Genomic DNA, 18,933 nt, shown 5'->3' with positions numbered 1-18,933 from the left:
AGCATGGGCAGATGAAGAAGACCATGCATATGAAGAAGATAAGGAGCTTGAAAGGTTCAATTCAAATCACACCCGAGGCCAACACAACAACAATCAGGGCAATGGACAGGACAACGACAAGAACCGCAATGGCGATCATCGAAATAACTACTCGGGAGGTCACAATTACAAGCGCAAAACAAACAATACTGTCACGGTGATGTCTCAATCATCCAAGAAAGGAGGTGGCAGAAGCCAAGAGAGGCCTGCTTTCAGCGAGCTCTTGAAAAAAAATGCCCATGGCATCCTCACCACAAACGCGCTGCGATAGATTGCTACAGCCTACGTGGAGTAATGAAGGACTTGCCAGAACCATCGAGTCCCAATGACAAAGGAAAAGCCAAGGAAGACGATGACGAGAACGGCAATGGCAAGTTCCAAACCCCATCTAAGACTGTCAATGTCATTTTCGACAGGATCCCGGGTACCGCCTCGAAGCAGTCCCAGAAGCTAGTGCTACGAGAGATTATGTCCATTGAGCCTGCTATACCCATGTCCCTCAAGTGGTCTGAGGTACCAATTTCCTTCTCTCGGAAAGATCAGTGGACTAATTTCTTAGAACCAGGATGATTCCCTCTCGTCTTGGACCCGGTTGTTGCTGGCTCCAGGCTCACCAAGTTACTTATCAACGGTGGCAGCGGCATCAACGTCCTGTACACTAAGACTTTGAAGAAGATGGGCCTCAACATCATGGAGATGCTCACCCCGACGAACCCTCCCTTCTATTGGATCGTCCCAGGCAACGTGGCTATACCTCTTGGACAAGTAGTCTTGCCAGTTACCTTTGGGACCAAGGAGCATTACCGGACAGAGTACATCCGGTTCGAGATAGCGGATTTTGAGACTTCTTATCACGTCATCCTTGGAAGACCAACATTGGCCAAGTTCATGGCCATCCCACATTATGTGTACTTAGTACTCAAGATCATACGCATCCCTTCGTGGAGACTTGAAGAGATCATACGAGTGCGATATAGAAGCTGTCGAGTTAGCTACAACTTCTCAGGTGCCCAATTCAATGCAACAAGTCTTCGTTGCCTCAAAAAGCTCTCCCCGGCCGAACTCGAAATTCCAAAGAACAAGTCGGGGGCTACCAAGGTCAAGCTAGCAAATGACGTGGATATCAAAGCCATTGACCTCGAGACCAGCAATACCTCCAAGATAGCCCTAATCGGTTCAGGGTTGGATCCTAAATAGGAAAGCGCGCTCATCAGCTTCCTTCACGCCAACCGAGACATCTTTGCGTGGAAACCAGCAGACATGCTAGGGGTGCCCAAGGAGCTGATCGAGCATTCACTAAATGTGGATCCGAAAGCACTCTAAAGAGACAACGACTACGATGATTCGCCCAGGATAGAAGGGAAGCCATCAAGAAAGAGTTGGCAAAACTACTCGCGGCGGGTTTCATATAAGAAATCTACCATCCTGAGTGGCTCGCTAACCCCGTCCTGGTTCAAAAGAAGAACAACAATGAGTGAAGGATGTGCATTGATTACAAAGATCTCAACAAGCACTATCCAAAGGACCCCTTCGGGCTCCCGAGGATCGATCAAGTCATCGACTCCACTGCTGGATGCGTACTACTCTGTTTCCTAGATTGCTACTCGGGGTACCATCAGATAGCTCTCAAGGAAAAAGACCAGGCCAAGATCGCGTTTATCACCCCTTATGGAGCTTTCTTCTATTCAACGATGTCCTTTGGGTTGAAAAATGTAGACGCCACCTATCAACGCGCAATCCAGATGTGCTTTTAGAAACAGTTGCACCGCAATGTCGAGGCGTACGTATATAATATGGTAGTCAAAATCAGAAATCCAGACGACCTCATCGCAGACTTGGATGAGACCTTCGCTAGTCTGCGGAAATTTCGATGAAAACTCAATCCAACAAAGTGCGTCTTTGGCATACCATCCGGGAAACTACTTGGGTTCATCATTAGCCACAGAGGCATTCAAGCAAATACCAAGAAGATATCCGCCATCATCAATATGCAGGCTCCACCTAGCATCATAGACATTCAGAAGCTGACTGGGTGTATGACGGGCCTTAACAGATTCATATCAAGACTTGGGGAACGGGGTCTTCCCTTCTTCAAATTACTCAAGCAGCAAGACAAGTTCCAGTGGATCGAGGAGGCAAACCAAGCCCTGCAATAGTTGAAGGACTTTCTGTCAAAGCCACCGGTACTCATGGCACCTAGCCCTAATGAAGACCTGCTGCTCTACATCGCTACAACTACTAACGTCGTAAGTACGACAATAGTAGTCGAAAGATCAGAACTCGTCCATCTATACAAAGTGCAGAGTCCCGTCTATTTCGTTAGCGAAGTACTCTCAGATTCCAAGGCTAGGTACCCATCGGTCTAGAAGTTGTTATACGCCATATTACTCACCTCGCGAAAGTTGCGACACTACTTCCAGGAACACAAGATCTCCGTCATTGCTAACTTCCCCCTGGGCGAAATTCTCCATAATCGAGACGCCATAGGCAAGATTCCAAAGTGGGCAGTGGAACTCGGAGCATTGTCCCTAGATTTCAAGGCAAGAACAGCGATCAAGTCCTACGCTCTAGTCGATTTTATGGCAGAGTGACAGGAAAATCAACTACCAACGCCGGCTGAGCGCCAAAGCATTGGGTCATGTACTTCAATGGGTCTCTCAGGCTCAAGGGTGCCGGCGTAGGGGTACTCTTGATATCTCCCGAAGGCGAGCAACTCAAATACGTCTTGCAGATCTTCTGGGAGGCATCCAACAATGAAGTTGAATATGAAGCGCTACTGCATGGGTTTCGCCTGGCAGTATCGCTGGGAATCAAAAGATTGTTGGTCTATGGCGACTCACCGGTAGTGATCAACCAAGTCAATGATGAATGGGATCGCAACAAGGAGAATATGGACGCATACTATATGGAAGTACACAAGCTCAAAAACAAATTTTCGGGCCTGGAGTTTCACCATGTAGTCCACGACAACAATGTCGTTGCGAACGTCTTGTCCAGACTTGGCTCAACTTGCGCCCAAGTCCCAGCAGGACTCTTTGTCCGTGAACTACGCAAGCCATCCATAGCGGAGCCGGCACCCTCTACAACCACCAATAGCGTTCTTGAGGCACTAGATCGAGAGGTGATGATGATTGATGTGGATTGGAGAACCCCGTTCATCGACTACATAAGGGAGCAAAAAATACCCTCAGATAAGACACATGCAGAGCAAATCCTACGATGAAGTAAGAATTATGTTCTAGTTGGGGACAAGGTCTACAGAAGAGGCGCATCTTAAGGAGTACTCATGAAGTGCGTCATATGACAAGACGAGAAGGAGATATTGGAGGAGATTCACAAGGGCATCTGGGGCAACCACGCATCCTCACGCATAATCATGGGCAAGGCTTTCAGAACAGCGTTTTATTAGCCCACCGCCCTAGCGGTTGCTGAAGAACTAGTCCGCCGGTACCAGGGTTGTCAATTCTTCACCAAGCAGCAGCATGTCCCTGCCTACAAGCTTATTACCATATCGCCAACATGTCCCTTTGCATGCTGGGGGCTCGACATGATTGGTCCGCTTCCTACAGCGCCCGGAGGATTCAACCAAGTACTAGTAACCATCGACAACTTCACTAAGTGGATTGAGGTCAAGCGAGTAACCTGCCCCAAGGCACATAGAGTACTCGATTTCCTCGACAAGATCATCCACCATTATGGATTCCCAAATCGGATAATCACAGACCTAGGTTCCAATTTCAACAATCACGAGTTCTGAGAGTATTGCAAAAATAGCGGAATCGGCGTTCGGTACGTCTCTTTGCTCACCCGCGGGCCAATGACTAGGTTGAGCGCGGCAACGGGATGCTACTGGAAGCCTTAAAGAAAAGATTGCATGACATTGGCAACACCAAAGGAGGCAAGTGGCTCAGGGAACTACCCAACATTCTCTAGGGGCTACGTATTCAGCCGTGTAAACCTACGGGGCAATTGCCCTATTTCCTAGTCTACATATCAGAAGCCATCCTTCCTGCTAACGTGATGTGGAAATCTCCAACTGTCGAGCAATACGATGAAGGAGCGGCAGAGGAGACAAGGCGTCTAGAACTTGACAGCCTAGAAGAAGCCCGTTGTGCAGCACTTGTCCAATCTGCAAGGTACCTTGAGGGTCTTTGCCGCTATCAGGATCATAATGTCAAAGAGTGTTCTTTCAACATAGGCGACATGGCCCTCAGCGAATCCAAGACACCACGGGGCTGCACAAGCTTAATTCGCCATGGGAAGGGCCGTACATCTTATCCAAGGTCACAGGCCTAGGATCGTACAGGCTCCAACACCTCTCTGGCGAAGATGTCGACAACTCGTGGAACTTCGAGCATCTCTGTCAATTCTATCCATAGTCAGAAGACTACGCAGCATTGTAAATAAGCTCCTAGCCACTGTTGTCAGTTTTTAACATAATAATGCAGTTATTTTTTGTTGAAATTTGACTACCCATTCTCGCCTCAATTGTAGCTCGCAGAAGTGGGTCAGCAGCATCTTAACGAGCCATTGAGCTCTTAGGGCCACAACGCCCTAGTATGACTTTTAATTACAAGTCTACATGAGTTATTCAGTTCACCCAGCGGTTCGCTATGCGAACTAGCGACGCAAGAGCCATGAAATCGTCTGGGAGTCCATAAACTACCCGAGTGACCACTCACTTCTGACAAATTTGTCTTAAATGCAGCTCGTATTAACGAGGTTCACAGTTTCAGGTTTCCAGGGCATAGCGTCGACCCCACTCAGAGAAGTCGAGGAGACAAGCCCTAGTCAGTGGAATCCTGAAGAGATTACTCAATGCCTACTACCGGAAAGCTCGGGTACCCGAGTACCCAATAAATCGCTTTCGAAGAGGCTCACAATAGTAGCCTTGTGCGCAAACACTCACCTCGGTCGTACAAGTAAAATCAAGACCAAGTGTGAGAAGCACTAAACATCAAAGATACACAAGTCACCAGCAATGAATTTGCATTAAAGACGTAATGTCATTTGTACATCATCCTATTATAAAGCTACTGTTTTTCCTGTTATAGAAGATAGGAAATTCATTGCAGGTCCAGGTGTTTGGCGACTTCCTCGGCGATGGGATCCACCTCCTGCAAATGCTGCTGGAAGATTTCGTCCAAGCAATGCCCCGCTATCCCTTCCACGACACAGGACAAGTCGGTGTTGGGATAGAAAGACTTCATGAAAGCCAACAACTGCTTCGAGATGGACTTCGCCATCTTCTGGATGTAGCCGGCTATCTTTCCCAGCGCATCTCAGAGTCTCTCTGCCATTGGGTGAGGATCTGCACCATCGACTGGAGGCTCCACCATGTCAGCAAGGGCCGGACCACCGCAGATAACTCTTGCAGCTCCAGCTTACAGGCCCCAAGATCGGCCTATTGCGCTTGGATAGTTGTCATGATGTTGATCAGATTGACCTCGCCATCCCGGCGCATCTTGATTTCTTTCTCCAAGTCATGCACCAGCTTGGACACCTGCTGCCCAAGCCTGTCATGCTGATTAGTGGCCTGGTAGTAGGAATTCTTCCAATCAGTTATAGAAGCCTTCAACTAGGGTTCCTGATTCTTATACTCTGCACAAATAGAGACCCAATGTCAGTCAAAAAGACTACAGGCTACCAGCAGACGCACACAACAAAAAGAGGAGTACTCACCTTCAAGCTTCTGATGTAGTGACTTGTTCCGGGTAGCAAGGCGCTCTTTCTCCTTTTCCAAGTCCTGAATCTACACCTAGAAAGTCGCCGTCGTGTTGTCGAGCTTCATGACAAGTTGGGAAGTTTGTTGTTGCTCCTCAGCCAGCTCCTTCTCCAACGCCTCAGTACGCCACACGGCCTCGCCATAGTCCCGCAGCAATTGGGACTTCTAGAGGGAGCGGTTGATCAAGTCCTATTATCCAGAAATCAGTACTCGGGTGCCGCACAGAGTACAAATTGTGAGCATCCATAAGTGAAGTAAAAGGCTAAGTTCAAACTTATCTTGGTGTAGGATGCAACGCACCGATTCATCTCGATCATGGTGGCTACCATCTGTGCATCCAGCTGAGGATCTTCAACCAATTGGTCTTCCTCAGGAATCACTCGAGCTTCAATGGTCGATTCAATCCTCTCCTTGGGCACTAGGATAATCTCTAGGCCAGACGATGTGCCGGCCTCGGAAGACGTCCCGACAGCAGCGGCCACGGCTTCAAGGGCTTGGGCGGCTTCAAGCTCGTGGGATGCGGGAGCAGCAACGTTGAGGGGGATAGCTTCCATGGCCACAGGTGGGGATGGAATCTCCCTGGGAATTGCCATGGGAAGGGCCTCGGGTACAGCAAGCTCGGGGGCTGACACTGCAACAACAGATATTGAATCGAGTACGTCATGCATCAGCACAGCAACGGGTGATGCGGCACCTGTCTTTGCCGCCAGAGCTGGATAGGGCTGCATTCAATAGGGTGACTAGTGCTATCGGTTGTTGGCCTTGATCCCGATGACCCAAGGCCTATGCCAGAAGATGCCCTGCACAACACAGAGTATCAGTGACAGAAGTCAACCAACTACTCAAGATAGAATTGGTACTCGACAATATCAAATTACTTACCTAGTGGACTGTCGCAACTTTAGTAGCGGCTCCCCCACCAAGCGCAAAGTCCTGATGGTGGGGGAAGGCTCCCCTGGCGAGGCTTGTTTTGGCGCAATCTGACTACCGCCAGCCAGGGTAGTCCTCTCTTCCTCCTGCGTGGACACCTCGCTACCCGCAGGATCTACTTCAGTAGCGGGAGGTTCTAGATCACCTTCAACCATGGCGACCTCCCCGGATACTGGAATTCCAGGTGGGACGGCGCCAGTAGTCGCCCCCGTCGCCTCAACCACTTACGCGATTACCTGCAAAGACCGAAAATCCTGATAAGTGGTCGTGGCATCAATATACACATATAATGGTACCCGCACCTCCGGGTCTTGCCCTTCCTTGAAGGTTATTACTGGCAGGGGTGCAGGCTCAACGATGCGCATAGTACTCGGAGCGCGCGTCCTACTGACCGTCTGCTTCTTCTTCAGTGGCGGGGCCAAAGCAGTCACAAGCTCATCATCCGCAGGGCGCTTCAATGAGCCAGAGGATGCCCTAGCTTTGTTCGAGGCACGGACCTTCACACAATATGCCCCAACAGCATCAGAGTTTGAGCTGCTGAGGGACTCAAGATTTTTCTTCTTCCTCTTCCTCTGCGGCCCCCAGTACAGCAAGCTGCCGTCCAAAAACTCACGAGGCGCTCTCAATGTCGTCGGAGCCAGGAGGAGGGAGCGAAAAGAACACAAGTATATCTTCCTGCATAAAGATAGATAAGTCATAATAACAACGGCTTCAAATAAGTACTCGGGGGCTAAGGCCATGGGTACTCACTGCTCTTGGAGGATTGGCAGTGAAGAATTCCGGGACTACCCGGGGGATCTCATTAGCGTTCTTAAACATATGCTTCAACCTCGCCATCACCCCATCAATGGAGATTTCCTCAGGTGTCATCGTCGATGGGTCATCGAGGCCTGAGTACTCATAGCCCCAAGTGTGGCGGAGCTATAGGGGTTGAACTCGCCATGAAGTTGAAGGCTACTCCAACTTCTATCAGCCCCTGATTCTTTAGTTGGGTGTCTTGGCTAAAAGTTCAGGTACTTGTGTTGATGCTAAAAATCGGACGATGGCCCTAACTTCAGCGTCGGACACACGATCCGGGAGAATCTGCTTAGCTCTCGTTCGGGTTGTCACCCTGGTGCGGTTCGCACGGCGTGCCAGTCAATATGACCTGTTGATTGACAAGGGGAGAAAAGTGTTAAATTTAAAGGTTTCGATCGGCTAAAGTTCCGATCTGTTTCAAAGGATGTATCAGCAAATCGGTCGAATTACTGTAGAGATGACTGGCTATAAGACAACCGATGATCACGTAGCAATTGTAAAAGAATCTGCTAGAGTAATCTAAACAATGCTACAGAAGCAACACTTGTTCCCGTGCATCGGCTCGTCAATCCATCTGTTGTTCCACTCTGGGCGGTGACCAGTCACCTTTGGCAGCTTCATCGTGGTTTCCAATATAGAACCACTTCTCCTTCCACCCAGAGTGTGATTCCAACAACTTGTACTCCAAGTACAAGCTGCTACTCTTCTCCCGCATCTGAATTCCGGTGCCCTCGACTACTGCAGTACACTCTAGTTTCGGCTGCAGCTTCACACGAAAAATCTTGTGGAACAATTGAAAATGGGGCTGAATCCCCACGAAGGCCTCACATAGGTGCACAAATATAGCGATGTGGAGGATACCGTTTGGATTGAGGTGGACCAGTTGATGCTTGTAAAAATTCAAAAGACCCCGAAGAAAATCAGAAGATGGGATGGCAAAAGCCTGCTCGACAAAGTGGGCGAAGGTTACCGTCTCCTTGGGGTACTCTTTAAGTGACCACGGATTACCAAAGGCACATCTCCAGCCTATGGTTGCTTGATCTTGCAACAGCTTCGCTTTCTCTAACACGTGGATCTCTTCCTCCTTCATGGTCGACCTCTTCCAAGCACAGGCAGGCATTGGCGGCGCGGTTTGGTTTGTCTTCCCAAATTTGGGTGGAGGCAGCTGCGACTCTTTCCCTTTTCCAAATTTCTTCCTGGAACCCTTAGTGCCCCTGGAAGCAGAACCTTTTTTTTCCTATCTTAGATGTCACGAGCCTCTTCACGCGCATATGCTCGGGGGCTCATAGGAGGGAGGTGGTGTTGGAGCTCTTAGATTGGATTGCGGCAGCGCTAGGCAGTAGGGTTTTTTCAAGCGCAAATGGTAGATGGCAATAGCGGAGTAAACGGGGCAATGGCCCCGATGTTTTCACCTTTGGCCGTTAATTTCGCATCTGGCCGTCAGTTTCCAAAGTTAACGCAGGAGATAAGGTTACTATTGGCCACGGTCACGATGACTAGTGGTTGATTCTTATACCTCCTGATACTAGTTGGGTAATGGCTCGGGGGCTGTGTGCCACGTGTCTGTCGGCTAAAAAGTTTTTTCTCCGGAATTTAAGGTGAAAAAAACGCAAATGCAGATTGACCCTCAGCCTGATTCTTCGATTCAACCTACGACTTGGGGGCTACTCCATATGGAGTGCGATTTTCATCGCACTTCCATATATAAATTCAAGGACAGATACTCAAGTCAGCGTCAGATGAGGATTGAGCACATTCTAGCCGTATGGCAGTACTCCAGTTACTTGAAGGTTCAACTTTGACAAAGTACTCAGAAGAGCACCAACAACTAGTCGCATGAAGCCTGTAAATGTACTCGGGACTGCTGCATTTGACTAAAACATACTCGAGTGCTTATCGTACATACATCTATGGGCCCACCAGAAGGTTTGGACAGACCCATACACAGAGCTGTACACCGACACGGGTCAGACATGAGAACTACGGTGCAGGGTGACGTAGTCCGCGTGGAGGACAGGAACTAGTCGAGAACTCGGAAACTACTCGTAGCAGTTAAAGTAGGACTTTCTGGTCGAATCCGACTAGTACTCTTGTAAAACAACCAACCTGTAACCTTGCTCCTCCGATATATAAGGACGGGCAGGGACCTCCTCCAAACGAGTTCAATTGAATACAAGCAAACAACATACAGGACGTAGGGTATTACGCGATCTAGCGATCCGAACCTGTCTAAATCGCGTGCCTACGTACACCATCGAGTTCTTAATTTTAGTGACACCTACCAACCAAAACTCTACCTCAGTACTCCTCTATATAAGTTGCCATGTTTAAACATCAACATCTTGCTCCTCTGTTTGTCGGCTACTGGATTACTGAGTCGGATCAAACAGGTTTGGCTTGCCATGATTTTGTTCTCATCGAAACATGAAGATTGAAGGGGATCATCATTTATTCTTGGTGTTGCGTACCACGCTAATACAGTAGTTCGTCGATAACGAAGCGTAGCTGTCTGCGCTCTGTTCAAGCGTCGACAACGAAGCGTAGCTGTCTGCGCGTCTGCGCTCTGTTCACGCGTCGATAACAAAGCGTAGCTGTCTGCGTTTTCACGCGACCGCACGCTATTTGCACATGCTTATGCGCATTTCATTTTCAATTTTCAAGTGTCACAAGTCAATTTTTGTTAAAGCACGACACAGAAACAGAAGCTCCTCACGAGCGTACGCTCACACATGCTGCGTTTGATTTTAATTACCTTTAATTTTATTTTATAAAAATAAAGTCTAGGATGATTCATGACTTCATTAGTCCAGTCTTAGTGCACAGTTTCGTTGCAGCTGGGTGTCATGGGGATAAAACACCTCTCCTCCTCTTAATTACCTTGCTAAGTCAATAATTTTGATATGTGCTATTAAATTTAATGCTATGAAACTCTCACAAAACCCTCCATTAAAACTGGTCTTATGTTTTTGCACGTCAAGAATTAAAGATGCACACTAGTACCACTTCTACAACAAAGATCCTTGAGTTCTCGAAAACTAGGATGAGGTCTGAGAAAACTTCCATTTCGTTTCACTAAATGATACATGTTACCTGGTGGTGTGCCTAAAAAACGTAGAGGCACGGTCCAGCATGTACCATATGCTTCCGAACCGTCGTCATCGCAGGCCGCCTATAACCGTTATCCGCTAACCACTTCACGGCCACGATTCTGACTGTGAGCGAAGCCAAGCGTGACAAAACTACAAGCTAGAGGTGCTAGACTAGAGTGTCCAACTAATCGACGAGCGTAGCTACACGACCGGTGGCTGTATGGTCGACGACGCATAATGCAAAACTATTTTTTTCCCTGCAGGTAGTAGTCTGAGGAAGCAAGCTTGTTCGTTCAAAAAGTACTCTTGAGCAAAAAGACATTTTATGGGCAGTCATGATGTCTTCGAAACATAATTTTGGCTACATATTTCCTTGAAATGTAAACTTGGACCATTCTCAAAGAAAAACTCAAAAATGCATATGGTGAAGGTATATATTGATGACAAGATTTATTTATACAACAATTTTATCAGCCTAATCCAACGACTTGCAAAGGCATGTTCTACACACAATAAGATGTTGATGATTCTCTGAGTGTTTTTTTAGAATGGCTGGCGATTATTGGTCTTCTTTATAATTTTCTTTAAAATGAACATGCAAAGACTTATTTATCCTAATTGAGACAATCCCCTAGACTTATTATAAGTGGCTGATGGTTTTTTGTTTGCTAGGAAATGTTTATTGCGATTCTTTGTCGCTAATTTGCTTTCGGGAATATCTAAATTAAACTAAAAGACCTTGTCAGGTGACAAGAAAATGGTAAGAAAAACGATAACTCCCAGTCATTTAAAAAGGACACTTGAGAAATCTTTGATACCAGGAGCCTTGTGCGCAGTTCAATTTTGCGTTTCAAAATACACAAGGCTATTCGGGGCCCCGGAGAAGCCGAACATGAGCTGTGCAAACCGGCCCATAATGTCTTTCGCCGCGCGGCGACCACAACAACAACGTAGGTAGACAAATCCAAAGCAAATGGGCTCAATTGTCTTCCTACGTGAACAGCCTACCATGACGTCGTTGCTATGTCGGTATGTTTGGCATTTTCTCATCTGGTTGCTTAAGGCAGCTCAAAATTTTTGGTAAACGATTTGATGGGTGATTTGGATGAGGCGCCCTAATGCTCACGGAAAATCTGTCTTGGATAGCTATATGAATTATTATGATTTTTTCAGATTTATAATAAATCTTAAGGATCAGGATCCAAACTGCCCTTCCAAACAAGTTTGCGTTGTACTTCGGGGATCAGTAGAGCCACATAGTTGCACAAATCATGACCTCTTTGCGTATCTACACAGAGTCCATAGTTCAAAATGTCAACCAAAAGCTTACAGTGATGCAAAGAGAAGTTTACTTCTCGAAGTTCTTCTGTAAATCGGTAAATCCCAATGAATTCGTAGCACACCATATAACTATATAAAAACAAAGAGAAGAATCAAGGAAGATGTACAATGCCTAGTGATGCGAACAAAATTCTTAACCTAGGTACTATGACGAAGCTGAACGAAGTTCAACTAGCGAAGCGTAGAATCCATCTTTGATGTTCATCAGCGTCTCATGTCTTCCTTTCTCCACAATCACGCCATCCTTGAGAACTGCAATAATATCAGCACTTTTGATCGTCGAGAGGCGGTGTGCCACAATAACTGTGGTCCTGCCAACCATGACATTGTCCAAGGCATCTTGCACAATTCGCTCAGACTCAGCATCCAAGGCGCTCGTTGCCTCATCAAGAAGAAGAATCTTTGGATCTTTTAGTATGGCCCTTGCGATGGCCACCCGCTGCTTCTGGCCACCAGATAGCTGAACCCCCCTCTCTCCAACAGTGGTGTCATACCCCTGGGGAAGGCTTGATATGAACTCATGCGCATTGGCTGCCTTTGCGACCTTCAGGAGCTCCTCCTCAGTGACCTCCCCGTGCTTCCCATATGCTATGTTGGCGCGGATTGTGTCGTTGAAGAGCACAGGCTCTTGGCCCACCAGCCCTATTTGGTCCCTTAGCCAATCGACCTTTAGGCTCTTGATTTCTACCCCATCTAGTGAGATGGTACCAGAGTCAGGATTGTAGAATCGTTCCAGCAAAGAAATTACTGTTGATTTTCCACTGCCACTCTCTCCCACAAGTGCAACAGTCTGTGTAAAACCATAAAAGGAGTAAGCAACTGATTATATCACTGAGAAGATATTGCATTGCAGAGAGATGTTAGGCTAACCTTCCCGGAGGGTATGTGTAGGGTAAAATCACTGAAGATTTGAACATCTGGACGGCTTGGATACTTGAAGCTAACATGTCTGAAGTCGATGTCACCCTTGACCTCGTCTAATATCAAACCTTCGTCACTGCTTGAGTCAACTTTCGACTTTCGGTCCAATAAAGCAAATATGGAGACAGATGAATCCTTCGCCTTTGTAGAATCAGAAGCCAATGCACTTGTTTGAGATATGACAATTGTTGCCATCATCAGTGCAAAGAAAACCTGCAAGACACGTGTTAAAATCAAATCTTCAATAGGAAGTTGAAGGAAGAAAATACTATTGACATGATGCATTTTCTAACCATGAAAACGTCTGCAAAAGTAGATTTGTTATGACGCACGAATTGCCCTCCAACATAGAAACAAAGGCCATATGTAAGGTACATCATCATGAATGAGAAACCAAAACCAAGGCCACCAACCATTCCTGTTCTGACCCCTTGATTCTTTGAAGCTTCACATTTATGATCATAGATTGCCATGACTCTTTTCTCAGCACAGAAAGAAGCTACAGTCCTGATACTACTGATAGCATCAGTGGCCACTTGACTTGCATCTTCATACAGCATCTGCAGAAACAACAATACATTGTCATTTAGCATGTATTCAAAATATAATATCTAGAGTGATCATTATTCTTATGTAATTTGAAGACCTCAATGACAAAATAAATGCAGATCTTAGTTTCAATTGTTATTTCATATTTTGTATAATGACAAGAACAACCTGAAGGCCTGTTTTTTTACATATATTACCTTGGCATCTTGACTGAAGCCCTTCAAAAACTTAACTTGTGCATATCCTTGAGCACCCGATAGTGGCATTGCACAAAGGATGATCAATGTGAGCTTCCAGTCTGCCACAAAAGCAATGACCAATCCAGTGATTAGCGATGAGGTGACCTGAGCTAACAAGGCCAAGTTATCACCCACTAATCTTCGGACATTCAGAGCATCAACTGACAACTTTGCACCAAGTGCTCCACTGTAAGATGGAATTTGGCCATTAGTAATCCCTTAAGTAGAAATAAAGAAAATACTACATTGAACAAAACGATGGTAGTCAACCTGGAGTTTTTGGGATCATCAAACCAAGCAACTTCTTGGTGCACAATGCTCCGAAATGACAAGGCACGAATACGCTCGATAAGCTTCCCCCCTGCGACACCAAACAAGAAAAACTCCACTGGTACTGATATTATCGATACAATACCCAGCACAACACACATCAAACCCCAAAAGCTTGAATCCTTTCTTAGTTTGTCAGGCGGCTCATAGAAAGTTTTGATGGCATTGGAGATCAATAGCCCAAACATTGGAAAAAGCACTCCATGCACTCCAGCAGCTAGTGCTCCTAACAAAAGAATCGGTACCTCTGGCTTGTTTAGAGCAGCAAGCCGTCCCATAGGAGCTTTCTTTGGGGCCTCACTATCATCAGCCTGCTCTTTCTGATTCTCCCCGTTTGTATCATTGTCTTCGAGCAACTCAACTGAACCAGGCATACCAAATGGGACCGTCGAAGAATGCCGACTGCTGTTTCCTGCAGAACCTCTGCCTATCGATCGCTTCAGTGAGAGGCTTCTACTTTTAGACCTTTTATCAGACATGCAACGTTCTAATTTCTGTTCCTCTTCTTCTTGGCTTTCTTGCAGACGAATAAGTTGAGAATAAGCACCATCAGGGTTCATTATCAATTCATCATGGGGTCCTGTGAAATATTTTTAGATTCAAGGAATTGATTGCTTAGTTAAAACATGGTGTGCATGTAATGAATGCAAATGTACTATGCACAATGGAGAAGGGATCCTAACCTTGCTCAACTATTTTCCCTTGTTGAACAACTGATATGCAATCGGTATTCCTCACAGTACTCAGACGATGTGCAACCACAATTGTTGTTCTATTCACCATGATCCTATTCAGTGCTTCCTGAACAATCCTCTCTGACTCAACATCCAATGCACTAGTCGCCTCATCTAACAACAGAATTCTGGGGTCTTTAATTATTGCTCTTGCAATAGCAATCCTTTGCTTTTGGCCCCCTGAGAGCTGAGCGCCACGTTGGCCAACCATCGTGTCATAGCCCTGGTATGAGAGAAACAGAAAAATATTAGCACTGAGCTCAATATAAGATACAGGATGTACAGAAGTTAATTCATTGGATCTGTGGCATACGTTGGGCAATTTGTCAATGAAATTTGCTGCATTAGCAAGCTCAGCTGCTCTTTTGATCTCTTCAATTGTTGCATCCTCTTTGCCATATGATATGTTATCTTTGATAGATGTCATAAAGAGCAATGGTTCTTGGTTAACAAGACCGATCTTCCCTCTTATCCAATCAAGCCGCAAACTCTTAATGTTAATGCCATCAATTAAAACCTCACCAGCCTGTGGATCATAGAATCTCTCTAGAAGACTTATGACAGTTGACTTGCCACTTCCACTCTCCCCAACTATAGCCATTGTAGTGCCGCTAGACACATGTAATGAGAATCCATCAAATATTAGTTGATCTGGTCTTGCTGGGTAGCTAAAGTACACATCCTTTAGGTCAACATCACCCTTGATGCCTTCTAACTGCTTGCCGCTTGGGTCGTCAGGGTCAATTTCTGGTTTCCTCTTGATTGTTGCGAACAATCTGTATGCTGCAGATCGTCCTTCTGCAAAGGCTGCCAAGCAGGGTGTTGCATTACCTAACGACCTGCACAAAACGTTGGAAATCGACAACATGGGTCATACAACATGGATCATCATAAGAATTTCTTTATCTCGATTTAGAGAAACTCACATTGCCCCAGTTATTATAGCTAACAAGATATTGATGACATCTCCTCCTGAGTAACCTTTGCTAAGAATCAACTTGCCACCATACCATATGGCTAAACCATAGCTTGAGAAAAATATACAGAAAACAGACCCCATGCCAAAACCATTGGTAATTCCTTCCTCAACAGCTGCCTTGTATGCCTTGTGTATGAGTTTATTGTACGCTGCAATAGCCTGCTTCTCACCGTTGAAGGAGACAACCTGTTTTACAGATGTAGCCAGAAGAAAACCGGTGAGTGCATGTCACATTGAAAATGTAGTGATTTCTCTTTGTCGTTATTCAGTCACCGAGTGCATTGAACTCACTGTTTTAATGGCCCCAAGCGTCTGTTCGACTACATTCCCTGCTTCACCGTATGATGTTTGCCCCTTGCTAGAGATTTTAAAAAGCATTTTTGAGACCATTCCTCCAGCCACAACAACTGGAGGTATGCATGCCAACATGACAAGAGATAAAAGCCATCCTTTTATGAATGCTATTACAAAGCCACCTATGAAGGTAGCAATATGTTGTTGGAACTTGCCGACCTGAAGAGTATCGTAAGAGTCAAATTGTGCAAGTTTCGATATAAGCTGGTGATAGTCAACAGAAAGTTTGCTTCTGCACTCTTCATTTTTATAGAGGGGAGCTATTTACCTTCTCACCAATGGCATCCTGAACCAACACGGTATCACCAGACATCCTTGAAACTACTTGCCCAGTTGTCATTTCTACATCAAAGAATGCTATTTCTTGTCTCAGGACAGATTTAAGGTACAGAGATCTAATTCGTGTTGCCTGCCTTTCTCCTGTCATTGTCCAGCATGACACCTCTGCACAAAAATGCATTGAATTCAATTATATTGGTATGAGGCTACGAGCATCATATATATGCCTCAAACATGCACTAGATTTTTCTAAAATCAGTTTGCTGACGAAGCAATGCTTTAATCGTACACCTTTTCTTGTATCTAAACATGTTGGCTTTGTAACCACTATCATGAACTGCTGAACACAAACTTTCTGTACCCTTCTTTGAAAGTACATAACAAAAGTCAAAGTTGGACTCTGCTCCGTGATGACAGCTTCCATGTTTGAAAGTTGACACACTGGTATGAGCGCAAGCTGGTATATGCGACAAGCTTCTTTTTGTTAAGCTTATCTTTTTATTGTACGTAATGCAAGATTCTTTTTACTATCGATGGGATCGTTTGCAGCAGGATTTGCAGCAATGTCAGCTTGTGATGCAGAGTGCAAGCGGATATGAAGATTGAAAGGGTTAGCAAAGTCTACTCGTACTTACGGAGAAAGGACACAACCGCTGTTGCAATGCCCAGGTAGACAAAATTCAGAAGTGCCTGAAAGGAAAGTAAAGTGGAACAGCAGCAGGGTGAGAAATGTACTCATGTTTCGAAAAAGAATGCAAGGAAATGAATTTTTATGAAAGTTTTGCCATGACTTTATTTTATTCAGGAACCATATTAAAAAAACTGCCGCCAAAAAACATGCAACCGACAAATTTGACAGTGTGGATGATCTCAAACCCTATTCTTGGACAGAGTTCCGGATCTTTGATCAGGAAAGATTCCAGCCATTACCTGTGGTGGTTGGTTATCAATTATAGTAATTCTGTTCCACATGGTCATATTATACAAGTTGCAAGCAACTGGAATAACCTAAAGTTACTGTGTTTAGCTAATTGATCGTATTCCTACTTCAGAAAGGTAGCTTTCAGAAAAACACATTGACTAGACATTTTATCTTAATACAAGTGAGCTCCCATGTGAGAAAGAAAAAAACATTCCCCGAAGAAAATAAATTAAATGTTAAAAATTATGCTGCTAGTTGGTCCCTGGAGCGTTGAGTTAGTTGGTTTTTTTTTTTTTTGAGGGGAACTATGGCAGGCAAGTAGCCGGCCTGAACTTTTGTATTAATATGCAAGTTTGGCGCATACAAGATTTGCGAAAGTAGAGTACATAGGGGTGGGGAACATTTAGGTTACAATGTTGCTAAAAATTAAACTCCATTGCAGCAGTGCATCAACTAGCGTAGAGCGGCGCACACGATGCTTCCATAATTCCAGGTCTGAAGCCACAGCAAAGATGGTGAGGCGCATCGGTTGGTAGACAGTGTTGAAGACGACGGAGTTACGCATCTTCCAGATGTTCCACAACAGAGCGGTGATGACGGTGGAGCGGACTGCATCAGCGGACTCCGAGAGCTCCGGTATGTCCCATAAGCCATGATATGTGCCGAGGTATGGCACCATTGACCAGCCATCCTGTCTCCAGAGACGGCGCACTCGCGGGCAGCGGAGAAGGAGGTGTTCCTGATCCTCATATTCACCACAGAATGCACAGAGCGGGGAATCGATGATGTGTCGGTGATGGAGAAGTGCAGCAGATGGTAGGCGCTGTCGATGAACCAGCCAAAGGAAGTGCTTGCACCTTGGGATGGCGGCGTTGTTCCAAATGCAGGGTGCAAAAGGATCAGGAGGGAGGAGCTCTCTATGGCAACTGTAGAATCCCGACGTAGAGAAGGGTTGCAGCTGAACGCCAATACCGCGACGGTCGGGCACGTCCGGCTGGGCGTGCTGGAGAGCGGAGAGCAGGACGGTCAGCTCTGCGGTCGCGGCGGTGCTGAGCCGGGGGTGGAGCTGGAGATCCCACTGCCCTTCCGCCCAAGCGTGGTGGACAGAAATGTTGGATCGCCGGCAGAAGGAGAACAGAGCCGGGAAGGTGGAAGCCAGCAGCTGCGGCCCAATCCAGCCCAATCCAGTGGTCGTGCCAGAAGCTGACGGAGAGGCCGTCGCCCAGGTGGACGGTCGTGCAGCGCCGGAATTCCGGTAGGAGTGGCAGGAGCATGGACCATGTTGGAGTATCAAGGTGGTGGGTATCGCTAAGGTCTCGGCCAGCTTCATGCCCATAGAAGCTGTGGAACCAGCGCTGCCAGTTGGTGGTAGAAGGCTGGTGGAGTTTACTCAAGAACTTGATCAGCAGACTTCAGTTTTGGCAAGCAAGATCTTTGACACCCAGCCGCCGCTGTTCTTGTCCCAACAGACCATCTTCCAAACAACTTCGCACTGGCTGCCATGGCAGGTGGAGTCTCCCGTCCAGATGAAAATACTGTTGACGCTCGTTATTGACACATTTTTAATGCTATTTTTCTTATACTAATCCGCTACTTGACACCTAAAATAACCCTGTTTTCGCATATGCATTGTATTTTGGAGGATATTCTGTTTTTCAGGAAATTAGACTATATTGGAGCATAATTGGACAAGGCCCTCGACAA

The 18,933-nt window shown here is 46.2% G+C and overlaps 1 protein-coding gene across 1 annotated transcript; it reads right to left on the bottom strand.

Moving 5' to 3' along the window:
• Window positions 1-11,972: 11,972 nt before the first annotated feature.
• LOC117854517 (ABC transporter B family member 4) lies at window positions 11,973-16,470 on the bottom strand. The gene is made up of 10 exons (XM_034736738.2): window positions 16,297-16,470; window positions 15,966-16,187; window positions 15,622-15,860; window positions 15,009-15,534; window positions 14,645-14,918; window positions 13,902-14,541; window positions 13,590-13,818; window positions 13,137-13,403; window positions 12,793-13,056; window positions 11,973-12,712 (listed from the first exon to the last, which is right to left on the bottom strand). The coding sequence occupies exons 1-10, from the start codon at window positions 16,453-16,455 to the stop codon at window positions 12,068-12,070; spliced, it is 3,465 nt and encodes a 1,154-aa protein (XP_034592629.2). The 5' UTR covers window positions 16,456-16,470; the 3' UTR covers window positions 11,973-12,067.
• Between the last annotated feature and the right edge of the window lie 2,463 nt (window positions 16,471-18,933).

The sequence above is a fragment of the Setaria viridis genome, chromosome 5, assembly GCF_005286985.2.
Source record: "Setaria viridis chromosome 5, Setaria_viridis_v4.0, whole genome shotgun sequence".
Taxonomy (NCBI): domain Eukaryota; kingdom Viridiplantae; phylum Streptophyta; class Magnoliopsida; order Poales; family Poaceae; genus Setaria; species Setaria viridis.
This window is presented reverse-complemented; position numbering and strand designations above follow the sequence as displayed.

Coding starts and splice junctions, on each gene's coding strand:
- LOC117854517 (XM_034736738.2), bottom strand. CDS start 16,455: ATGACAGGAGAAAGGCAGGCAACACGAATTAGATCTCTGTACCTTAAA. Junction 16,188..16,296: donor AGGATGCCATTGGTGAGAAG/GTAAATAGCTCC, acceptor GATACTCTTCAG/GTCGGCAAGTTCCAACAACA. Junction 14,542..14,644: donor AGGGAAAATAGTTGAGCAAG/GTTAGGATCCCT, acceptor AATATTTCACAG/GACCCCATGATGAATTGATA.